This window comes from Mesoplodon bidens (assembly GCF_964165515.1).
Source record: "Mesoplodon bidens genome assembly, chromosome: X".
NCBI lineage: Eukaryota > Metazoa > Chordata > Mammalia > Artiodactyla > Ziphiidae > Mesoplodon > Mesoplodon bidens.
In genome coordinates, this window is record NC_138163.1 from 88,651,941 (window position 1) to 88,672,096 (window position 20,156).

At 39.6% G+C, this 20,156-nt stretch overlaps 1 protein-coding gene across 2 annotated transcripts in view; it reads left to right on the forward strand.

The window, feature by feature from the left end:
- The window catches only part of LOC308609099 (phosphatidylinositol-3,5-bisphosphate 3-phosphatase MTMR8-like), a 212,584-nt gene that overhangs the window by 19,496 nt on the left and 172,932 nt on the right, over positions 1–20,156 (forward strand). For both annotated transcript variants that reach the window (XM_081222629.1, XM_081222630.1), the window contains exons 2-4: positions 13,517–13,639; positions 16,555–16,717; positions 17,997–18,154. In XM_081222629.1, the coding sequence (XP_081078755.1) occupies positions 13,517–13,639; positions 16,555–16,717; positions 17,997–18,154 (444 nt within the window). The remainder of the gene's footprint in view (positions 1–13,516; positions 13,640–16,554; positions 16,718–17,996; positions 18,155–20,156) is intronic.

A 20,156-nucleotide genomic window follows, 5' to 3' on the forward strand; every position in this document is an offset into this window, starting at 1 on the left:
TGTTGTGGCCTCTCCTGTTGCGGAGCACAGGCTCTGGACGCGCAGGCTCAGCGGCCATGGCTTACGGGCCTAGGCACTCCGTGGCATGTGGGATCTTCCTGGACCAGGGCACGAACCCGTGTCCCCTGCATCGTCAGGCCGACTCTCAACCACTGCGCCACCAGGGAAGCCCTACCCTCAGGTCTTTTAAGTCTCTTCCCCGCATCTCTATTTTTCTTTCTCTCTTCCCCCTATGTACATACTATGGGACCCAGATTTCTGTGGGAGAAAAGCACACCAGGCAGAGACACCCTCTTACACACTGTCTTAGAACCAGAGGGATCTCTGGTGCCTATGAATAGAGAAAGGAGTGGGTCTGAGTAACCGCAGGTTTCCTAAAAGTTCCTACCTGCTAATACACACAGGTTCCCTGCAGTGTGGAGCCCTCCAGGAAGTCCATATTAACAGTTTCAATATTAACAATTTCCCTCTCTCTCAGGCACTTGGTAACCTTCATACACGGACATTGTAGCCTTTTGGTAGCTAGTGCCCTGGGCCTTAGCAGCAACTCCTTTTGAGTGGCCGATTTTCCCCTTTGTTGCGCATTTCCTACCATTCAAGGCTGCCCAGGAGAGCACTAAAGATGCTTTATAGTTTCAATTTCTACTCCTCACCCCTTGCCATTATTTTCCTGAAGTGTGACTTCTTTTCCTGAGTATGAGAGAGTGAGCCCTTATTCCAACTGGCACTGATGTCTTTTGTTAACCTAATCACAACATAGTTCCTTCTAGCAACAGCAAGACTACTTCCTTTTAACTTTCAATTAGCTGAAGCAATCACATGCTTTTACCAAACTATTCTCATCAATTTTACATTGCCTCCTGCATTCAGATTAGCAAATGCCTACCTACAGCTTCCTCATCAGGAAAGGAAATGGTATGCACTCATGTTTCTTTTGCAGCATTACTTTGCAGCATTTCCTATAAGCATTTTTACCCCGTACCTCATTCCTAACCTTCTTCTACTTGTTCTCTGCCTGAAGGGTGCTGTGGATTCTTTTTTCTTTTTTCTTTTTTCTCTTCTTAGTCCATTTGGGCTGTTATAATAACATACCACAGATTCGTGGCTTATAAACAACAGAAATTTATTTCTCACAGTTCTAGAGGCTAGAAGTCTAACATTAGGGTGCTAGCATGTTTGGGTTCTGGTAAAGTCCCTCTTCTGAGTTGCAAACTGCCGATAACTTCTCACCCTGTTCTTACATGGCAAAAGCAGGCAAGGAATCTCTCTGGAGCCTCTTTTATAAGGGTACTAATCTCACTAATCCTATTTATGAGAACTCCGCCCTCATGACCTAATTACCTCCCAAAGGCCCCACCTCTGAATACCATCACATTTGGGCATTAGGATTTCAACATATGAATTTGGAGGGTGGACACAAGCATTCAGACCAAAGCACCTTCCTTCTCCATTTGGGTTTTGGGCCTTAAAATATCTCCTAGGTTCTAATAGTTCTTTTTTATTTATCTTATACTGGGCCTTCTGAGTTTGGCTTTTTGCTAAACTCTACTTCTCTGGCCTTGTCCTTCCACCCTCCTTCCCTTCTCTAATTGGGCACTTCTTGCTATCTTTCCCTTCCTTCTTTTTCTCCAGTCACCCTTTAGCCACCTTCTATATCTGTACCTCTAGCATGGGTGACTCTGTGCTGCAAATAAATGCCTTCCTGATTTTGGATGCATGCATCAGTAAGCGACAGCTTGCAGCAAGCATCAGCGAGCAGTAGCTGGAAGCAAGATCTTAGTTCCCGGGCCGGGAGTCCTAACTGCTAGGCCACAGAGGCCAGTGGCTAGGGCCTGGGTCCCTAGTTCTTGCCTGCCTTGTCAGGAATGAATTCAGGCGAGGACGCAGAAGGTAAAGAGAAAAGTAAAAAGTTTATTGGAAGAACAATGTACATACGGAAAGACGCATGGGCGAACTCAGAGAGAGAGTCGCACCTTTGGGAAGTTTAAATCCTTTATAAGGGGGCAGTTTTCTGGGTCTTTTTTCCCCTTCTGGCAAATCATCTTGCTTTGTCCCTCCTGGCTAATCAGTCTCAGGACCCTCCTCATAGGTGCACACGCACACCTCTCAGTCAAGATGACCCTGCTGTGAAGGCATCTGGGAGAAGCACGTCTTATGTTTTTCACCATTGAGGACGATGTTGGCTGTGGGTTTGTCATATATGGCCTTTATTATGTTGAGGAAAGTTCCCTCTATGCCTACTTTCTGCAGGGTTTTTATCATAAATGGGTGTTGAATTTTGTCAAAAGCTTTTTCTGCATCTATTGAGATGATCATATGGTTTTTCTCCTTCAATTTGTTAATATGGTATATATCACATTGATTGATTTCCGTATATTGAAGTATCCTTGCATTCCTGGAATAAGCCCCACTTGATCATGGTGTATGATCCTTTTAATATGCTGTTGGATTCTGTTTGCTAGTATTTTGTTGAGGATTTTTGCATCTATGTTCATCAGTGTTATTTGCCTGTAGTTTCTTCCTTTGTGACATGCATGTCTGGTTTTGGTATCAAGGTGATGGTGGCCTCATAGAATGGGTTTGGGAGTGTTTCTCCCTCTGCTATATTTTGGAAGAGTTTGAGAAGGATAGGTGTTAGCTCTTCTCTAAATGTTTGATAGAATTCGCCTCTGAAGCCATCTGGTCCTGGGCTTTTGTGTGTTGGAAGATTTTTGATCACAGTTTCAATTTCAGTGCTTGTGATTCATCTGTTTATGGTTTCTATTTCTTCCTGAGTCAGTCTCAGAAGGTTGTGCGTTTCTAAGAATTTGTCCATTTCTTCCAGGTTGTGCATTTTATTGGCATAGAGTTGCTTGTACTAATCTCTCATGGTCTTTTGTATTTCTGCAGTGTCAGTTGTTACTTCTCCTTTTTCATTTCTAATTCTATTGATTTGAGTCTTCTCCCTTTTCTTCGTGATGAGTCTGGCTAATGGTTTGTCAATTTTGTTCATCTTCTCAAAGAACCAGCTTTTAGTTTTATTGATCTTTGCTATCATTTCCTTCATTTCTTTTTCATTTCTTTCTGATCTGATCTTTATGATTTCTTTCCTTCTGCTAACTTTGGGTGTTTTTTGTTGTTCATTCTCTAATTGCTTTAAGAGCAGGGTCAGGTTGTTTACTCGAGATGTTTCCTGTTTCTTAAGGTGGGATTGTATTGCTATAAACATCCCCCTTAGAACTGCTTTTGCTGCATCCCGTAGGTTTTGGGTCATCGTGTCTCCATTGTCATTTGTTTATAGGTATTTTTTTATTTCCTCTTTTATTTCTTCAGTGATCACTTCGTTATTAAGTAGTGTATTGTTTAGCCTCCATGTGTTTGTATTTTTTACAGATCTTTTCCTGTAATTGATATCTAGTCTCATAGCATTGTGGTCGGAAAAGATCCTTGGTACAATTTCAATTTTCTTAAATTTACCAAGGCTTAATTTGTGTCCCAAGATATGATCTATCCTGGAGAATGTTCCATGAGCACCTGAGAAAAATGTGTATTCTGTTGTTTTGGGTTGGAATGTCCTATAAATATCAATTAAGTCCATCTTGTTTAATGTATCATTTAAAGCTTGTGTTTCCTTATTTATTTTCATTTTGGATGATCTGTCCATTGGTGAAAGTGGGGTGTTGAAGTCCCCTACTGTGAGTGTGTTACTGTCCCCTTTTATGGCTGTTAGTATTTGCCTTATGTATTTAGGTGCTCCTATGTTCGGTGCATAAATATTTACAATGGTTATATCTTCTTCTTGGATCGATCCCTTGATCATTATGTAGTGTCCTTCTTTGTCTCTTCTAATAGTCTTTATTTTGAAATCTATTTTGTCTGATATGAGAATTGCTACTCAAGCTTTCTTTTGATTTCCGTTTGCATGTAATATCTTTTTCCATCCCCTTACTTTCAATCTGTATGTGTCTCTAGGTCTGAAGTGGGTCTCTTGTAGACAGCATATATATGGGTCTTGTTTTTGTATCCATTCAGGCAATCTGTGTCTTTTGGTGGGAGCATTTAGTCCATTTACATTTAAGGTAATTATCGATATATATGTTCCTATTCCCATTTTCTTAATTGTTTTGGGTTTGTTATTGTAGGTATATTCCTTCTGTTGTGTTTCTTGCCTAGAGAAGTTCCTTTAGCATTTGTTGTAAAGCTGGTTTGGTGGTGCTGAACTCTCTCAGCTTTTGCTTGTCTATAAAGGTTTTAATTACTCCATCAAATCTGAATGAGATCCTTGCTGGGTAGAGTAATCTTGTTTGCAGGTTTTTCTCCTTCATCACTTTAAATATGTCCTGCCACTCCCTTCTGGCTTGTAGAGTTTCTTCTGAGAGTTCAGCTGTTAACCTGATGGGGATTCCCTTGTGTGTTATTTGTTGTTTTTCCCTTGCTGCTTTTAATATGTTTTCTTTGTGTTTAATTTTTGACAGTTTGATTAATATGTGTCTTGGCGTATTTCTCCTTGGATTTATTCTGTATGGGACTCTCTGTGCCTCCTGGATTTGATTAACTATTTCCTTTCCCATATTAGGGACGTTTTCCACTAAAATCTCCTCAAATATTTTCTCAGTCCCTTTCTTTTTCTCTTCTTCTGGAACCCCTATAATTCGAATGTTGGTGCGTTTAATGTTGTCCCAGAGGTCTCTCAGACTGTCCTCAGTTCTTTTTTCTTTATTCTGCTCTGCAGCAGTTATTTCCACTATTTTATCTTCCACGTCACTTATCCATTCTTCTGCCTCAGTTATTCTGCTATTGATCCCATCTAGAGTATTTTTAATTTCATTTACTGTGTTTCTAATCGTTGCTTGATTCATCTTTAGTTCTTCTAGGTCCTTGTTAACTGTTTCTTTCACTTTGTCTATTCTATTTCCAAGATTTTGGATCATCTTTACTATCATTATTCTGAATTCTTTTTCAGGTAGACTGCCTATTTCCTCTTCATTTGTTAGGTCTGGTGGGTTTTTATCTTGCTTTTTCACCTGCTGTGTGTTTTTCTGTCTTCTCATTTTGCTTATCTTACTGTGTGTGGGGTCTCCTTTTTGCAGGCTGCAGATTCGTAGTTCCTGTTGTTTTTGGTGTCTGTCCCCAGTGGCTAAGGTTGTTTCAGTGGGTTGTGTAGGCTTCCTGGTGGAGGGGACTGGTGCCTGTGTTCTGGTGGATGAGGCTCAATCTTGTCTTTCTGGTGGACAGGTCCAAGTCTGGTGGTGTGTTTTGGGGGTGCCTGTGGCCTTATTATGTTTTTGGGCAGCCTCTCAGCTAATGGGTGGGTTTGTGTTCCTGTCTTGCTAGTTGCTTGGCATAAGGTGACCAGCACTGTAGCCTGCTGGTCGTTGAGTGAAGCTGTGTGCTGGTGTTGAGATGGAGATCTCTGGGAGATTTTCACCGCTTGATATTATGTGGAGCTGGGAGGTCTCTTGTGGACCAGTGTCCTGAAGTTGGCTCTCCCACCTCAGAGGCACAGTACTGACTCCTGGCTGTAGCACCAAGAGCCTTTCATCCACCCAGCTCAGAATAAATGGGAGAAAATGTAGAAAGAAAGAATTAGTAGTAGAAAGAAAGAAACAAGAAAGAAAATGAAAGAAATAGAAGGGAGGGAAGGAGGAAGGAGGGAAGGTAGGAAAAAGAGAAAGAGAGAAGATGAAATAAATAGAATTAGGTATGATAAAATAGCGTTATTAAAATAAAATAATAATTATTAAAAAATTAAAGAAAAATAAAACGTACAGATAGAACCCTGGGACAAATGGTGGAAGCAAAGCTCTACAGACAAAATCTCACACAGAAGCATATACATGCACATTCACAAAAAGGGAAAAAGGGAAAAAAATCGTAAATCTTGCTCTCAAAGTCCACCTCCTCAATTTGGGATAATTTGTTGTAAAAAGAGGAAAAGGGGAAAATATCATAAATATTGTTCTCAATGTCCACCTCCTCAACTTGGGATGATTCGTTGTCTATTCATGTATTCCACAGATGCAGGGTACATCAGGTTGATAGTGGAGCTTTAATCCACTGCTTCTGTGGCTGCTGGGAGAGATTTCCCTTTCTCCTTTATTCTCACAGCTCCCGGGTCTCAGCTTTGGATTTGGCCCCGCCTCTGCGTGTTGGTCGCCGGAGGTCGTCTTTTCTTCACTCAGACAGGACGGGTTTAAAGGAACAGCTGCTTCGGGGGCTCTGGCTCACTCAGGCCACGGGGAGGGAGGGGTACGGAGTGCTCGGCGAGCCTGCGGCAGAAGAGGCCAGCGTGACATTGTACTAGCCCGAGGTGCGCCTTGAGCTCTCCCGGGGAAGCCGTCTCTGGATCCCGGGGCCCTGGCAGTGGCGGGCTGCACAGCCTCCCAGAAGGGGGGGCGTGGACAGTGACCTGTGCTCGCACCCAGGCTTCTTGATGGCGGCAGAAGCAGCCCCAGCGTCCCACGCCCGTCTCTGGGGTCCGCGCTGTTAGCTGCGGCTCGCACCCATCTCTGGAGCTCCTTTAAGCAGCGCTCTTAATCCCCTCTCCTCGCGCACCAGGAAACAAAGAGGGAAGAAAAAGTCTCTTGCCTCTTCGGCAGCTCCAGACTTCTTCCCGGACTCCCTCCCGGCTAGCCGTGGTGCACTAACCCCTTCAGGCTGTGTTCACGCTGCCAACCCCAGTCCTCTCCCTGCGCTCTGACCCAAACCCGAAACCCGAGCCTCAGCTCCCAGCCCCGCCTGCCCCGGCGGCCGAGCAGACAAGCCTCTTGGGCTGGTGAGTGCCGGTCGGCACCGATACTCTGTGCGGGAATCTCTCCGCTTTGCTCTCCGCACCCCTGTTGCTGCGCTCTCCTCTGCTACTCCAAAGCTTTCTCCCTCCGCCACCCACAGTCTCCCCCCACGAAGGGGCTTCTAGTGTGTGGAAACCTTTCCTCCTTCACGGCTCTCTCCCACTGGTGCTGGTCCCGTCCCTATCCTTTTGTCTCTGTTTATTCTTTTTTCTTTTGCCCTACCCAGGTACGTGGGGACTTTCTTGCCTTTTGGGAAGTCTGAAGTCTGCCAGCGTTCAGTAGGTGCTCTGTAGGAGTTGTTCCATGTGTAGATGAATTTCTGGTGTATCTGTGGGGAGGAAGTTGATCTTCATGTCTTACTCTTCCACCATCATCCGCCCCAGCCCCTTATTTATTTTCATTTTGGATGATCTGCCCAGTGGTGTAAGCGAGGTGTTATAGTCCCCCACTATTATTGTGTTATTGTCGATTTCCTCTTTTATAGCTTTTAGGAGTTGCCAATGTATTTAGGTGCCCCTATGTTGTGTGCATATATATTTATAATTGTTATATCTTCTTCTTGGATTCATCCCTTGATCATTATGTAGTGTCCTTCTTTGTCTCCTGTAACATTCTTTATTTTAAAATCTATTTTATCTGATATGAGTGTTGCTACTCCAGCTTTCTTTTGGTTTCAATTTGCATGGAATATCTTTTTCCACTCCCTCACTTTCAGTCTGTAAGTGTCCCTAGATATGAAGTGGGTCTAATTTAGACAGCATATTGATGGGTCTTGTTTTTGTATCCATTCAGCAAGCCTGTGTCTTTTGGTTGGAGCATTTAATCCATTCACATTTAAGGTAATTATCGATATGTATGTTCCTATGACCATTTTTTAAGTTGTTTTGGATTCGTTTTTGTAGGTTCTTTTCTTCTCTAGTGTTTCCCACTTAGAGACGTTCCTGTAGCATTTGTTGCAGAGCTGGTTTGGTGGTGCTGAATTCTCTTAGCTTTTGTTTGTCTGTAATAAACCTTTTGATTTCTCCATCAAATCTGAATGAGATCCTTGCTGGGTAGAGTAATCTTGGTCATAGGTTCTTCCCTTTCATCACTTTAAGTATATCATGCCAATCCCTTCTGACTTGTAGAGTTTCTGCTGAGAAATCAGCTGTTAACCTTATGGGAGTTCCCTTATATGTTATTTGTTGTTTTTCCCTTGCTGCTTTCAATAATTTTTCTTTGTCTTTATTTTTTGCCAGTTTGATTAGTATGTGTCTCAGTGTGTTTCTCCTTGGGTTTATCGTGTATGGGACTCTCTGCACTTCCTGGACTTGGGTGGCTATTTCTTCTCCCACGTTAGGGAACTTTTCAACTCTAATCTCTTCCAAATATTTTCTTGGGTCCTTTCTCTCTCCCTTCTCCTTCTGGCACCCCTATAATGTGAATGTTGTTGCATTTAATGTTGTCCCATAGGTCTCTTAGGCTGCCTTCATTTGTTTTCATTCTTTTTTCTTTATTCTGTTCCACAGCAGTGAATTCCACCATTCTGTCTTCCAGGTCACTTATCCGTTCTTCTGCCTCAGTTTTTCTGCTATTGAGTCCTTCTAGTGTAGTTTTCATTTTAGTTATTGTATTATTCATCTCTGTTTGTTTGTTCTTTAATTCTTCTAGGTCTTTGTTAAACATTTCTTGCGTCTTCTCGATCTTTGCCTCCATTCTTTTTTCCGAGGTCTTGGATCATCTTCACTATCGTTATTCTGAATTCTTTTTCTGGAAGGTTTCCTATCTTCACTTCATTTAGTTTTTTTTCTGGGGTTTTATCTTGTTCCTTCATCTGGTACATAGCTATCTGTCTTTTCATCTTTTCTATCTTTCTGTGAGTGTGGTTTTTGTTCCACAGGCTGCAGGATTGTAGTTCTTGCTCTGCTGTCTGCCCTGTGGTGGATGAGGCTATCTAATAGGCTTGTGCAAGTTTCCTGATGGGAGGTACTGGTGGTGGGTAGAGCTGACCGTTGCTCTGGTGGGCAGGGCTCAGTAAAACTTTAATCTGGTTGACTGCTAATGGGTGGGACTGTGTTCCCTCCCTCTTGGTCATTTGGCCTGAGGCAATCCAACACTGGAGCCTACCCTGGCTCTTTGGTGGAGCTAATGACAGACTGTGGGAAGGCTCATGCCAAAGAGTACTTCCCAGAACTTCTGCTGCCAGTGTCCTTGTCCCCACTGTGAGCCACAGCCAGCCCCTGCCTCTGCAGGAGACCCTCTAACACTAGCACGTAGGTCTGTTTCTGTCTCCCCTGGGGTCACTGCTCCTTCTCCTGGGTCCCGATGCACACACTACTTTTTGTGTGCCCTCCAAGAGTGGAGTCTCTGTTTCCCCCAGTCCTGTCGAAGTCCTGCACTCAAATCCCACTGGATTTCAAAGTCTGATTCTCTAGGAATTCCTCCTCCTGTTACCGGACCTCCAGGTTAGGAAGCCTGACGGGGCTCAGAACCTTTACTCTAGTGGGTGGACTTCTGTGGTATAAGTGTTCTCCAGTCTTAGTCACCCACCCACCAGTTATGGGATTTGATTTTACTGTGATTGTGCCCCTCCTACCATCTTGTTGTGGCTTCTCCTTTGTCTTTGGATGTGGGGTATCTTTATTGGTGAGTTCCAGTGTCTTCCTGTCGATGATTGTCCAGCAGCTAGTTGTGATTCTGGTGTTCTTGCAAGAGGGAGTGAGAACACGTCCTTCTACTCCGCCATCTTGGTTCCTCCTTTCCTTAATAATCTCCTGTTAATTTCAGTTATTTTATATATTTTCTTCCTTTCTATCATTAAGGTGTTTTTGTTATTTTTTTTTGCGGTACGCGGACCTCTCACTGTTGTGGCCTCTCCCATTGTGGAGCACAGGCTCCGTATGCCCAGTCTAAGCAGCCATGGCTCACGGGCCCAGCAGCTCCGTGGCATGTGGGATCTTCCCAGACCGGGGCATGAACCTATGTCCCCTGCACTGGCAGGTGGACTCTCAACCACTGCACCACCAGGGAAGCCCTGTTATTAAGTTTTGAAGTCTTTTCCTGTCTCTAGATCCAAGGTGTTTTGCATTTTTTCTAGTAATTTTATAGTTTTACTTCTTACATATAGATATATCTAGATTCCACTTTTGTATATGGTGTTACAGGGGTATAGTTTTATTTTTCTCCATGTATTCATACAGTTTCCCCAACACATTTAGTACATACTCTTATCTTTTGTTCATAATTTATAGTGCCACATTTATCCTATGTGAAGCAACCATTCATACACTAGTCTGTCTTTGAGCTATGGTCCTTTATCAGTGGTCTGTTTGTCTGTTGTTGCACTAGTACTTCAGGCTTTTTTTTTTTACCCCATGACTGGGTATGTCTTAATATCTAGCAGAGCAAATCTTCCCTTTTTCACTGTTCTCTTTTAAGATTTATTTAGCTACTTATGGGGTATAGTCTTCTACTTAAATTTAGAATTCATTTGTGGAAAATCCACTCTGAAATTTAATTGTAGTTGCATTAAATTTATAGATTAATTTGGGGGATAATTGCCAACTTTACAAAATTAAGTTGTCCCATCCAAGAGCATGGATGTCTCTTCATTTCTTTAAGTTGTCTTCAGTTTTCTTATTAGAGTTTTAAAGTTTTCTCTGTAAAAGTCTCATATATGCTTGGTTAAGCTAATTCCTGTATTCAACATGGTGTTTGTTGCCACTGTGAATGGTATTTTCTTAATGGTTATTGCTGGTTTAGAGAAACACTTGATTTTTGTAGGTTGATATTTTATCTTGCAACCTTGCTGAATTCCTCTGATTTAAGTTCTAATAGTTTGTTGATTCTTTTGTTTTTATCTTGGTAGAAGATCTTCTATTATCTTTTTATTGGGAAAATTATCTTCCCAGTAAATTGTGCCAGATATAGCACTTCAGTTCCAATCCTTTCATGTCTTAATTTTCCCCCTCTTTTTTCTTATTGTACTGGCTAGGATATCTAAAAGAGTAGCAGTGATAGATGGGTCCAGTTTGTCTTTTTTGTGATTTTAAATTAATACATTTAGTTTCTCCATTACACATGACATTCTTTGTAGGCTCTTGATATATAATCTTTACCAAGTTCAGGATGTTTACTTCAGTTCTTAATTCACTAAGAGCTATCATAAATAGAAGTGAACTCAAAAGTATTTTTCTCTATTAATTGAGATAAAGCATTTGATTTTTCTCTTTTAATCTGTTAATGTGATGTTTTCCATTGAAGTTTTTCAATGTTGAACTGTCTTTGCTTTCTTGAGTTAAATTTACTTGATCAAATGTACTTTTAAAAATATACTGTTGATTCACTAAATAATTTTTATTTGGATTTTTGCATCTACATTTCTTAAGTGAAATGGGTATACATTTTCATTTCTTATAGTTGTCTGTTTGGTTTTAGAATCAAGATTACGCTAGCCTCATACATAAAATAGACTGTCATTCTTTTTCTAATAACTGGAATCAATTGGATAAGGTAGTCTGTTTCTTGGAAGTTTGGTAGAATTCACTAATAAGTCATACTGAGGTATTTTCCTTGGAATTTTTTCACTTCATATAGGTTTTTCAATTTATTAGCATATTGTTCATAAGACTCTCATTTAAAGAAATTTGTTACATTGTCTTCCCTTTTTCATTCTGTAGCTTGTGTATTTGCCTCTTTTCCCTTTTTTTCCTGATCAGTCTTGTCAAAGATCTATTAACCTTTAGGAATGAAATTGGATCATTTGTAGAGACGTGGATGGACCTACAGAGTGTAATACAGAGTGAGGTAAGTCAGAAAGAGAAAAGCAAATATCATATAATAATGCATATATGTGGAATCTAGAAAAATGGTATAGATCATCTTATTTGCAAAGCAGAAATAGAGACACAGACATAGAGAACAAATGTATGGATCCCAAGGGGGAAAGGGGTGCGGTGGGAGGAATTGGGAGACTGGGATTGACACATATACATTATTGATACTATGTATAAAATAGACAACTGTTGGGAACATACTCTATAGCACAGGGAACTCTACCTAAATGGGAGGGAAGTCCAAAAGGGAGGGGATATCTCTATGAGTATGGCTGATTCATTTTGTTGTGTAGTGGAGGCTAACACAACATTGTAGAGCAACCATATTCCAATAAAAATTAATTTAAAAAGATCTATTAACCTTTTAAAATAATTAAAGTCTAGTTTTGTTCATCTTTTCTGTTGTTTTTTTTGGTGTGTGTGTGTATGTGGGGGGGCAATTCTCTGCTTCTTAATTTCTGTCCTTTGTCTTGCTTGTTTCTCTGTTCTTTTGCTTTCTTCATTGAGTTGAATGCTTAACTAGTTTATCAACATTTCTTCTTTAATGATAAGTGTACTTAAATGTATACATTTCTTTCTTAGTTCTGCTTTAGCTGTGCCCCACAACTTTTCATGTTGTGTTTTTGTTATTATTCACTTCTAAATATTTATTAATTTTATTTATGATTTCCTTTTAACCCAAGGTTAATTTAATAATATGCTATTTTGCTTCCAAACATATGCTAACTTTGCCTATTATTTTGTTATTAATTTCTAATGTCATTGTGTCATGGTTGGAGAATGTAGACTGTGTGATATTGAACCTTTAGAATTTATTGAGGCTTCCTTTACAGCCATTATCATGATGTCTTTTTAGAAATGTTCTATTAGTTGTCTTGAATGACTTTATGTTCTTCATTTGTTGGATATAGAGTTCTCTGTATATCTAATAGCTTGAACTTTGTAGTTGTACTGTGCAAGTATACTGTATCTCTATTCATTTTTGTTTTTTATTTGTATGCTTGATATATCAATTCCTAGCTAAAGTGTTAAAGTATCCAAGTGTTTCTTTTCTCTCTGCAGTTCTGCTACAAGCAAGTACATCAAGCAAGCTGTATTTTGAAACTGGCTTGTAAGATGCATATATATTTATGATCAATATATCTTATTGTCCTGTTGTTCTTTGTCTCTTGATTCTATTTTGTCAGATATTAAATCTACTCAAGCTTTGTTCATATTTGACTAGTATATCTTTTCTATCTTTTTATTTTCAATCTATTTACATCTCTTTATTTTAGATATAATCTTCTGGACTGAATATTGTTGAGTATTTGTTTTAATTCAGTCTGTAAGTCTGTCTTTTAACTGGTAAGTTTAATTTGTGTACATTTGTTATTTCTCTTATATTGGGACTTATTTCTGGCATTTAATTATATGCTTTCCATTTATGGTACTCTTTTTGGGTTTTTTTTGTTTGCTTCTTTTTTTCATTCCTACTTTCCACTGGATACATCAAGTTTTCTCCTGCTTTTTAGAAAATTATATACTCTATTTTCTTGCCCTTTAACTTAAGATCTAATCTCATGTTATTTACACCTATTGATTTTTCCACATACAATAACTGCCACTTCCCTCTAACAAGATTAGTACCTCAGCAGGCTCTTATGTCCTATTTATCTTCCACATACATCTACCCCATCATAGTAACATCATCTAGAATTTTAATCCTTCTTAGAATCCACGTTTCCCTCTCACTTTTATAGTTTCTTCGGGGCTGATTTAGGAAAAGGAAACACAGATCATACCAGTTTGCCACTTTGACAGGACCTAGAAAGACTCAAAGAAGTTTTATATCAAATTAACAGCATTTATCTTGGTTTGAATTACACCACTTTAATCACAGGTGGTGAGTTGATAACTTAATCAGTATTTTTCTCCCCCCTCATATAACAGGTAGAAAACGTGAAATTACTGGATCGTTATGTAGGTAAGAAACCAGCTAATGGGAGTCTATATCTTACTGCAACCCACCTGATCTATGTGGAGGCTTCTGGTGCAGCCCGAAAAGAGACATGGGTATGTTCATGAGAAGAAATATCAAAGGGTCTGGAGGAGTTGTGTATACATGCTTTCTAACATGGTTAAATTTCAGTTAACAGTTAAATTGCTGTAAAACCTTTTCTTCAAAGAATCTATTCTGGGGGGGGGTCTTTTCAGAGATCGAATCATATGATTTCTCGTCCCTCAAGTTGTTGACTATAGTCATCCTAAGCTACATGGGACTTTTCCTCAATATTTTTAGGTAAAGTAGTCTCTGCTCATTTTCTGAGCTTACTTGGTAAGCATCCCGAAGTAATTTAAAGCCTTGCTACCCATGAAATGTGGTCCAAAAACCAAGAACATCTGTATCGCCTGGGAGCTTGTTAAAAATGCAGAATCTCAGGCCTCAGATTTTAAATTTCTAAAGCACTCTCAGGTGATGCTGGTGGCTTATGGACTACATTTTGGGTATCAATAATTTAGACCAATACTCTGACCTAAGACAGGGTGGGGTGTGTGTGTGTGTGTGTGTGTGTGTGTGTGTGTGTGTTTTGTTATACCTTTAAACAATGTTGTCTAATTAGTTTAGCACTGCTTATGTTACTTTATGCCTACCTCATCCTAAAGTAGGACCATTTAATCTTAATCATTAGCCAGACTTATGCTTAGCCCTCTCTAACAAGTAAAACATGCTTCTGGTATATGGCATAGCATAGTGATTAAGATCACAGACTCTAGAGCCAGTCTGCTCAAGGTGAAATCCCAGCTTCAACATTTACTACCTTTGTAACCTTGGGCAAGTTATTTAACTTATCTGAGGCTCACTTCCCTCATCTCTAAAATAGAGGAAATAATACCTGGTTATGGAATAAAAAAGTTAATGTTGTAAATGCTTAAAATGGTGTCTGGCACATGATAGATATGATTATATAAGTATAAAATGAATTAAACAGAACATACATTTGAAAGAAGCATTTTAATACTTCCTTTTTAAAAACACCATGAGCTTTCCTCATATGACATTGTATCTTTTCACTTTGGTATGATGAAGGGAATGAGAAAAGAGGAATCAGGAGAGTTGGTTCTAGCTAGACTCAGTTGTGCACTAACTGGCTATATGACCTTGGGTAAGTGACTCTTGCTCTCTGGGCTTCAGTTTCCTCATATGTAAAATGAGGTTGTTAGATTATATAATTAGTAAGGACTCTTCCATTTCTAACAGTTTGGGAACCAGTTCTTTAGTACTGTGCCATGAGCCTTTCCCCTTTCTACCTGCATTTGCAGACAGCACATGTCTCCAGATTTGTTTCTACTGGGTATAATTTCAAACCTAATGGACTAGATCGGAAAGGGAGAACTTATGTTAATTATTTCTATATGTCAAAGGAGGCATATTTACCCAATTAGTACTATTAATGAAGCTCTTTCCATCCTTAGTCTGCTTCACTTTCTGCCTCTTTCCAATTCACCAGTTTTTGCCTGGCACCTGATCTCGATGATCACTGTTTTACTACCCAAACACAGGTCTCCCATATTGATCAACAGGACTTTGATTTTCTTGAAATTTGATACATTAATTCCTGTTACATTATCAGTAGTTTTTATGGCCCTTCAAAACTGCCATACAGGAATTGAGTTTGACAGAATAGTTAAGACAGAAATTAAGATGGAAAATTCCTTCTCAGAATATGTGAATAGTCCCTACATCTACCCCATTCTTAGATGATGGATATGATTGAAAGATTTCCAGGAACAGATTTCTTTTCCAAATAAATGGGGGCTGGGGCATAGACTGTGTGAGATGGAGGAAAAGAAAAGAGTGATGATCGGAAGGCCATTCTAGGCACAGGACAGGGAGTCCAGAGAATGAAAAGAGTACATTCAGGCTCTAGTTGTAGGAAACATCAGAGACACAGATAGGAGGAGAACATCAGAGACTAAAATGTAAAACCATGATTCCATAGCTTTTTGAAATTATAAAGAGAGACTTGTATTATTTGTATACCGTTTCTTGTACCGGTTCCCTTTCCATGCATTTCTTTTTTGCTGGCATCAGCATGAGCAGGAATGATGAGACTCAAAATTTAATAATCCTTCATTTTTAAAAAAATCTGAATTATTAATCTGTACTCCCATGGGAAACAACTTTATTAACTGCAGTACAGTGCTTATGTATAGTTCCTTTAGTCCTTAGTCTTACAGTCTCCACTCATTCCCTTAGTCACTTAGGTAAAAATTTCCCCCATTTCATTCTTTGCTTTACTGTCACTAGAGTCTAAAATGTGGAAGAGAAATTTTCCCTGTAATATTTCTAGTTAAATCCTAATTCCAAGACTAGAGTTTAGAATTTCTAGACAAATAACCCTAAACAAAGTTAGACTGCCATGGTTCAAATCCTGTTTGTGCCACTTTTTGGCTGTGTGGCCTCTGATGAAAAGTTCACTTCTCAGAGCTTTGGTTTCTTCATTCCTGAAATGGGATGATTATACGTCAAAAGTGTTGTTACAGGGATTAAATAGTTAATGATCATGGACTACCTCATGAGCAGTAAAGCACCATACAAATTATCATTTTAATTAGTGATTTGGTAGAACAAAAGGAAGTTCTATTTTCCTCTCTGACAATCATTCTACTATGATTTTTAAACTCCACCACAGCATGCTAGAAGCCATTTGTTCTGAGCCAGTTCGCCACAATTGCCCCGTAAATCTCTTAACCTTATATCCCTAAGGAGAGGGAAGTTTTATAATATCGTAATTTGCTTTTCATTGCTTTACCACTATTTACTTCTGTTTAAAAAAACCCAGTTGTACCTTACAAAGAATGGTTGTAGGCTGTAGATGTGATCACATCTCTGGCCATGCTGTTACCATTACTGAGAGTCAGGCACACTGAGAGTGATAGATCTAGTGCATGTCTGTGAATTATTTTGGTTCTCTTCTGTTTTGTAGATTGCACTGCATCATATTGCCACTGTGGAGAAGTTGTCCATCACTAGCCTGGGTTGTCCCCTGATCCTCCGCTGTAAGAACTTCCGAGTAGCCCACTTTGTTTTAGAATCTGACGTTGTGTGCCATGAGGTTTACATTTCACTGTTAAAGCTTTCTCAGCCAGGTAGTTATGATAGTATTTTTATCTAAAACCATTGTATTTTTTCTCCCAGAATGGCATAATGGAAAGATCATTGGTTATGGAGTTAAATAGAGCAGAGTTTGAATCTGGGCTTTGCCTCTTACAGCTCCATGGTATTTGGACAAGATACATAACCTTTGAACTCAGGTTCCTCACCTGTAAAAATAATGATAGTATAAGCTCCCTGTGGTGGTTGTTTTGAGGTTTAAATGCATGTGTGCATTTTTACTCTGTACTTGGTATATAGTAGATGTTTAACAGCTGCTATTTCCTTCACTTTCCCTCTTTCCTCTTAAGTATCAACTTGTAAATTTTTCAACACTTCAGGAAGTAATACTGCTTTGGAGCAAAATTTGTTTACTGTTGTCCTGCAAGCTTTATGTTTGGCCTATTGTTCCTACCCCTACTTTTAGTTCCAACTAGCAAACTAGGGAAGTTTATCAGAGTCCTTAATGCAGTTATCCCTGCTTCCTCCAGCCTCACCCTCTCATCTTCCAGCCCCAACTCCAGGTTGCTAACCCATCAGCTTCCTCTGATTTTAGTCTGTGGACTAATGTCCTAGTCTGTGGATTAAAATTACATTTCCCTCCCCATTTTCTTCTACCCTTTTCCTAGAACAATTTCTCAGAATTTGCTGGTGCTCTGTTGACAGAGGCTATCTGTTAGCTGGCCCAACACTTTGTAAAAGGCTCTGGAAGACTCCATCCATCTCTGGAAAAGTTAATGCCACATAAGTTGGTCAAATGAGTTATTGATTACATGTTGAACTTTGTGAAGGGAGGAAGTGGGGTTATCGGAAGAAGAGAAGAAATGGCCATTTATCAGCCAGAAGCAGGTATTGACCTGATGAGTAGAATGCAAGAACACTGTTAATGTTTTGCAGTATGTTACAACAAACAGTGCAATTGGGACATTGAAGTTCAGTTAGAAATTTATGGTAAGGACCACTTGCTTAGCATGTGAAACCTGGAAGCTTGAGTTCAGTCCATTATCCAACAATTCACAGGAAACCAGGCAGAATGTTCCTGCTTTGTATTGGTATCATATAAATTTAAGTATTTTTAAAAGAAGACTGAATCAATATTTCAGTTCTTATGCCTTGTATACAAATAAAGGCAACCTTGTACACAAACTATTGTCCTTTTCAGGGGCTGTTGACAAACATTCCCTTAGAGAAAAGAAAATCTAGGCTTTTTTGCACTATTTAGTATTAAGTTTCACTCATTATTACTTTGTTTTCATGCCTGTCTTTCTTCTCTAGAATTACATGAAGATCTGTACGCTTTTTCTTACAATCCCAAATCCTCAAAAGAGATGAGGAAAAATGGATGGAAGCTGATTGACCCAATATCAGACTTTGGACGTATGGGACTTCCTAACAGGTACTGGACCATAACAGACGCCAACAGAAACTATGAGGTAATTTTTTCATTGTTGCTTTCTTTTGGTTCATTTAATTAAAACAGAAGAATACCAGCAAACACATTTTTTAAAAAAGGGAAAAAACAATTCATGATCTCTCCTTTTAATTCAACATTCAACAATTCAACAAGCTTTTATTAAATAACTAGTGCACTCAAAACACCGAGTCAGAGTTCTCATAGTCTAAAGCATAGGGTGCTATGGGAGCATAGATGAAGAATATGGAATTCAGACTGGGAAGCCAGAAACAGCCTTATGCTTTGGGTAATAGCCTGGAGAAGGCATTCTATCCTAACTTACGCAGGGAGAGGAGGAAAGAGGTCAGTAAGTAAACTCAGATCATGAAAGGCTTCGTGGCTAGATTGAGGAATTTGAACATTATCCTGAAGAGAGCAACCACAAGAGTATTTATTTTAAGCTGGAAGGGACTGTAAGTATATTTTTATTTTAGAAAGATGACTTTGGTTTTGGTATGGAGAATTGGTTTGCTGGAGCTAAGAATGCAGGAGAGTGATATGAGAAGTGATGAGAACATGAGCTAAGGCAATGACTGTGGCTGGAGAGGAGGAGATGGTTTTAAGAGATATTTAGGTGGTAGAATTAAAAGAACCTGGTGACACATTAATGTGGTTGGGAGAAAGAGGGAGAAGTTTAGTATGCATCCCAGGTTTCCTGGTTTCCGGCTTAGGTGACCCAAGTGGTTATGGATATGTTAGCAAGATAAGGAGCAGAAGAAGAAAGACAGACAGTGTCTTCAGTTTTAGACTTGAATACAAGGTGATTAAAAATATATCAGGTATTTGATATCAAGCGTTTGAGTCTAGGTCTCAAGAAAGAGCTTTGAGACAAATATAGAAGTTTTGGAATGTGTTGGGGGTCCCCAAGACCATCCCTCATGCGCATTGATTCAGTAGGAGGACTCGCAGGACCTGGCATATAGTCATACTTGTGACTGTGATTTATTACAGTGAAAGGATAGGAAACAAAATCAGCAAAGGGAAAAGGGGTGAAGTCTGGAGAAAACCAGGCACAAGCTTGAGAGCCCTCTCCCAGGGGAGTCACATAGGACATGCTTTAACTCCTCTAGCAACAACTTGTGAGAACATGTGAAAAGCGTTGTTTATTAGAGAAGCTCATTGGAGAATCAGTGCCAGTTTTTTTATTGGGGGCTGGTCACATAAGCACTCTGCTTGGTGTATACCAAAGTTCTGGATGCTCACAAGGAAAGCAAGTATTTAGCATAAGCCACATTGTTTGTACAGTTTAGGCACAGTGAGTCACTCTTATCAGTTAGGGAATGGAGGGAACCTTTCCAAAATTCAAGCTCACAGGCATCAGCCAAGGGGCAACCTTGCAAGTTGGCCTTTCCAAGGACAGTAGTCAGGCCTGCTATGATAACTTTTCTGCATAGGGTGTTTAAGTGGTATTTCTGAATTGTTGGATCTTCATTTCCAGCTTTTTACTATCATAAAAAAGACAGCGAATTTAATGACTTTCTGATATTTCAGTTTTGTTTTCTTTTTAATATCTTTATTGGAGTATAATTGCTTTACAATGGTGTGTTTCTGCTTTATAACAAAGTTAATCAGCTATACGTATACATATATTCCCATATCTCTTCCCTCTTGCATCTCCATTCCATTCTCCCTATACCACCCCTCTAGGTGGTCACAAAGCATGAGCTGATCTCCCTGTGCTATGCGGCTGCTTCCCACATAGCACATGTATGCTATGTGTAATCAGTGTAATCAAATGTAATCCATTTTACATTTGGAAGTATATGTAAGTCCATGCCACTCTCTCACTTCATCCCAGCTTAACCTTCACCCTCCTGGTGTCCTCAAGTCCATTCTCTACGTCTGTGTCTTTATTCCTGTCCTGCCCCTATGTTCTTCAGAACCTCTTTTTTTTTTTAGATTCCATAAATATGTGTTAGCATATGGTATTTGTTTCTCTCTTTCTGACTTACTTCACTCTGTATGACAGAATCTAGGTCCAT